Source organism: Elephantulus edwardii, unplaced genomic scaffold (assembly GCF_000299155.1).
Source record: "Elephantulus edwardii isolate Elephantulus edwardi_28Jun2011 unplaced genomic scaffold, EleEdw1.0 scaffold00174, whole genome shotgun sequence".
Taxonomy (NCBI): Eukaryota; Metazoa; Chordata; class Mammalia; order Macroscelidea; family Macroscelididae; genus Elephantulus; species Elephantulus edwardii.
In genome coordinates, this window is record NW_006399924.1 from 3,596,307 (window position 1) to 3,601,391 (window position 5,085).

Genomic DNA, 5,085 nt, shown 5'->3' on the forward strand with positions numbered 1-5,085 from the left:
CATTCTTCTCAGAGTCAGCCACAGTTTGTTATGATCCACACAGTCAAATGCCTTTGCATAGTCAATGAAACACAGATAGACATTCCTGTGGTATTCTCTGCTTTCAGCTAAGTTCCATCTAACATGCCTAGTATGTCAATATTCATGCGTTCCATTTAATTTTTAACAATATCCAATTTTCCAGGATTCAAGCTACAAACATTCCATGTACCAATTGTTAAACGATGTTTGTTATTGATTTTCCTCATTTTAACTAACTTCCCTCTTTGTTTAGTCTTCATAGAGTTTTCAGAAGCCTTTTATCTAGGAAGTAGATGGCCCATCCTGCTTCCTAGTCTGTCTTAATCAGGAAGTTACACCAAAACCTATCCAGGATAGGAAACCCTTTTGGAATTTGACACACTAGTGGCAAAGATTTCACAAGTGCTGCACCACTGAAGAGGAGTGTGGCATTAGGATTGGAGGGAGAGTCATCAGTAACCTGCATCTTGCAGATGACACAATCTTGCTTGCTGAAAGTGAGGAGGAATTGAAGCACTTGTTGCAGAAGATCAAGGAATGTAGCCTTCAGTATGGATTGCATCTCAATATCAAGAAAAAAAGATTCTTACCACTGGACTAATAGACAGTATCATGATAGATGGAGAGGAGATTGCAACTATCAACAGCTTCATCTTGCTTGGATCCTCAATTAACACCATTGGTACCAGCAGTCAGGAAATAAGGAGACACATTGCACTGGGGAAATCTGAAGTTAGGGACCTTCCCATATTATTGAGGAGTAGTGACGTCAGTTTTAGGACTGTGGTAAATTTGATTCAGGCCATTGTCCTTCTAATTAATACCTATGCATCTGAGACCTGCACAGTGAATTACGATGACAAAAAGAATTTGATCTGTGGTGTTGGAAAAGTGCACTGAATATCCCATGGATGGCTAGAAAACAGATATGTCTTGGATAGGGTGCAGCCAGAGTGTTCTTTGGAGGCAAGAATGATGAGGCTTCTCCTCAAATACTTTGGACATATTGCTAGGAGGTGCTATTCCTTGGAGAGGGACATGATGTTGGGAAGAGTGCAGGGTCAGCAAAAGAGGGGAAGACCTTCAACCAGGTAGATTGACAAGGTAACTGCTACAGTGGGCTCTTGTGTGCCAAGAAGTGTGAGGATGATGCAGAACAGGACTGGTTTCAGATCTTTTGTTCATACGGTTGCTATGAGTTGTACTAGACTCAATGGCACCTAACGACAACAAATAATATCAGTAGTAAGTAAAGTATAACGGAAATCGGACAGAATTAGGAGTTATATCTAGCCCTGATTTCATCTCTAGTCTTGTAATCTTTAAATTACTATATAATCTAAGTTTTGGTTTCCTTATCGTTAAGTTTATCAAATTAATATATGGAGAATCTAGAGATGGCAACACAGGCGTGTGTCAAAGTGAAAACAGAGAAGGAAATACTAATTTTTTAAAAAATTTTTTTTTATTTTATTCTTTTTGTGTGCGTGTACCATCAAATCGGATCTGACTGGTGCAGCTTCTTGCTACTAGGCCACCAGAGCTCCCTGAAATACTAATTTTTTAACTTAACAAATATTTGTTGAGCACCCACCTACCTACCATGTTTCCAGCAAGTAGTCTATTTAATGATTAACATTAAGATTAAAATGTCCTCAGTAAAAGGGAGTCAACTATAATGAAAAAGAAATGTAATGAAAAATCTTCTGTATTTAAGTTTTCCCTCCTCTTGCTTTTTTGTTTGTTTTGTTTTGGTTTTAATCCTAGGGCTTCAAAAACAAACCAAAAAAGATGGGTCACATAAAGCCAGACTTGATAGATGTTGACTTGATCAGAGGTGAGTTTCAAAATTTATTTGTTATGTATATTATTACCTTATTTCATGATAATGTCGATAAAGTCTCTAAGTTCTAGTTGTTGTTGATTGCCGTTGAGTCGAGCACTACTCACAGTGACCCTAAGAACGAAAGGCCTGAAGCCTTTCTATAACTATCATGATTTATTAAAGTTCATAGAGTTTCCAGAGGCATGCTGTTTAGGAAGTGGATGCCACTCTTGCCACTTCTAGTACTAGAAACTTATAAAATATTGAGTTCTTTCTTAGATGATAATGATCAGTAATTTATAAAAGTAATAGTCCCCTCTAGTCTTATTGGCAGTGTTGTCATAAGCCTCCATCATTCAGACATTAGTGTTTTTTTCCCCTTTGCCTTAGTACAGTATGCTGCATAGGTTACATGGTCTCGATAAAGGTGAAAGATAAATTTGGAGACCTGGAAGTGTATAGCAAAGATATATTGTATAAAATTCAAATGAGCCTGATTAATTTGAACTCCCAATATAGTGATTGAGGAAAGAAGTTACTGCATTTAACACATACAAAAGAATTCCTTTAAACTCTACAATAAGCTGTCTTCTAATTTTTGCTCTTACTTGTTTTTTCCCCATCCAAAATGTAATTTTATTTAATTGTGATTTTAACAAAGCTTTACAGAAGAGTTGGCTTACCATTCATTCCTTGTTGCACATTTCCCCACCTACTTCCTCAGTTCACTTTAAAAAGAAAATTTCATTCCTTGTTGCATAATTTCTTACCTGTTTTTTAATATGCTATAACAAATAGGCATCACTGGCATTGTGTGCATGAAATGTTTGATGTTTTGTTTCATTGTGTCTTTAAAGGCTCAACATTTGCCAAAGCCAAACCGGAAATTCCGTGGACATCTCTGACTCGGAAGGGGCTTGTTCGAGTTGTTTTTTTTCCGTTGTTTAGCAGTTGGTGGATCCAGGTTACCTCACAAAGAATCTTTATTTGGCTGTTACTGCTTTACCTCATGCAAGGTAACTGGAGGAGTTAAAATAAGTGATGCCAGCTTTTTTGTGCTGGTTTTGTGATTTAAAAAAAAAACACACTTCTTAACTGCTGTTGAGTTTGGTTCTGACTCAGTGAGCCTCTGTTGGGTTTCTGAAGCTGTAAATGTCAACAGGAGGAGACCATCTTTCTATTACAGAGCTCCTGGTGGATTCAAATTGTCTGATATGCACAGCCTTTGAGTTAACAGTGCAGCCAACAGAGCTACCAGTCTGTTAATGACAACCTTGCTGTTGTAAGGTGCCGTGGAGTCAAGAGCGACCCATGGTAAACCTATGAGCAATAGATATGAATCCTATATTATCCTGTCCCATCCTCACACTTCCTGACACATTAGAACCCGTTGCAGTAGTCACCATGCCAGTCCACCTCATAGAGGGACTTTTTTTCCTTCGCCACCCCTCTCTGACTTTCCAAGCACATCATTGTCTCTCTCCAAGAAACAGCCCCTCCAAGCAACTGACATCATTACTTCACAATAATTTGGAGAGACCCCTAATTGTAGAGTTTCTCATGTAACAAATCTCCTGATTTCCTAACTGCTGGTATCAAGAGTGTTAATTGTGAATCTAAATAAGATGGAATTTTGGACAGTTTCAGTCTTTTCTCTGTCATATGTTGATTTAAAGTACAAAGAAATGAAGGAATACGTGCTATTTGAGGTTCTGAAGAGCTTAATAGTGATACAACAACATTGTCAACTCCCCACTCTTTTCTTAAGTTTCTTTCTACCAGTCTCATTTATCTCAGAAGTCAGAAGTCGTCTCAGCATTTTCTTCTCTCTGACCTTTAAATATTATCTCAAGATTGAATCTTGGGCCCTCATCTCTTCCCTAGGTAACCTTATCAAAGCTCGCTGATAAACTGACTAGATTCTCAAGTTTATATTTTTTGGGTAGATCTCAGTGCTGAACTTTAGACTGCCTGCTTAACATCTGTATGGAGATTTAATAAATATCTTGAGTTAGATGTTCTCTAGTAGGACTTGTAGTGACCCTGTAAACAACAGTTCTGAACTCTGTCCTATCCTGTGCCAACCTCATAATATCTGATATGCCTGAACCCATTTCTGCAGTCACTATGTCAATCCACCTGGTTGAGGGTCTTCTTTGCTTTGCTGTCCCTCCACTTTTCCAAACATAATGTTCTTATCCAAGGAACAGCCTCTCCTAGCAACACACCTAAAGTATGAGGCAAATATTTGCCATCCTTGCCTCCAAGGAACACTCTGGCTTCACCTTTTCCAAAATAGATCTGTTTGTTCAGCAGCCTATGGGATATTCAGTATTCTTCTCTAACACAACTCAGACATCACTTCTGTCATCCTTACTCATTGTCCAGCTCTCTCATGCATGACAGGTAATTGAGAAGACTATGGTCTTAGTCATGCACACCTTAGTCTTCAAGTTGACATCACTGCTCTTCAGCATTTTGGAGAGGTCCTTTGACAGGCTTTCCCAGTGAAATATACTTCCTGATCTCCTGACTGCTGGTACCAAGTGCATTGATTGTGGATCCAAATAAGATGAAGTTGTTGAGAGTTTCAGTGTTTTCATCATGTATCATGATGTGGCCTATTGGTCCAGTGGTAAAAATTTTTATTTTCTTGATGTTGAGACTCAGTCCATAATGAAGGCTGCAGTGCTTCTTCTGTAGCAAGTGCTTGAAGTCTTACTTATCTTTTTTTTTTTTTTTGACTGTGTGGATCACAATAAGCTATGGCTGACTCTGAGAAGAATGGGAATCCCAGAATATTTGATTGTGCTAATGCGAAATCTATACTTGGACCAAGAGGCAGTCGTCAGAACAGAACAGGGAGACACTGGATGGTTCAACATCAACAAAGGAGTCCGTCAGGGATGTATTCTGTCTCCATACCTTTTCAATCTGTGTGCAGAACCGAGACGCTGGGCTGTATGAGGAGGAATGTGGCATCAGGATTGGTGGAAGAATCGTCAACAACCTACGTTATGCAGATGACACAACGCTGCTTGCTGAAACAACGGAGGATCTGGAGCGCTTGCTGCAGAAGGTCAAGGACTGCAGTCTTCAATATGGATTGAAGCTCAATATCAAGAAAACAAAGATTGTCACCACTGGGCCAATTGGCAGCATCAGTTTGGATGGTGAAGAGATTGAGATAGTTAACAGTTTTAGTTTACTTGGCTCCACAGTCAACACTCTTGGTAACA

At 39.0% G+C, this 5,085-nt stretch overlaps 1 protein-coding gene across 1 annotated transcript in view; it reads left to right on the forward strand.

Moving 5' to 3' along the window:
* Window positions 1-5,085, forward strand: part of PHTF1 (putative homeodomain transcription factor 1) — a 64,135-nt gene that overhangs the window by 5,970 nt on the left and 53,080 nt on the right. Inside the window, exons 3-4 of the mRNA XM_006895703.1 lie at window positions 1,789-1,858; window positions 2,704-2,862. Coding sequence (XP_006895765.1) covers window positions 1,789-1,858; window positions 2,704-2,862 — 229 coding nt within the window. The remainder of the gene's footprint in view (window positions 1-1,788; window positions 1,859-2,703; window positions 2,863-5,085) is intronic.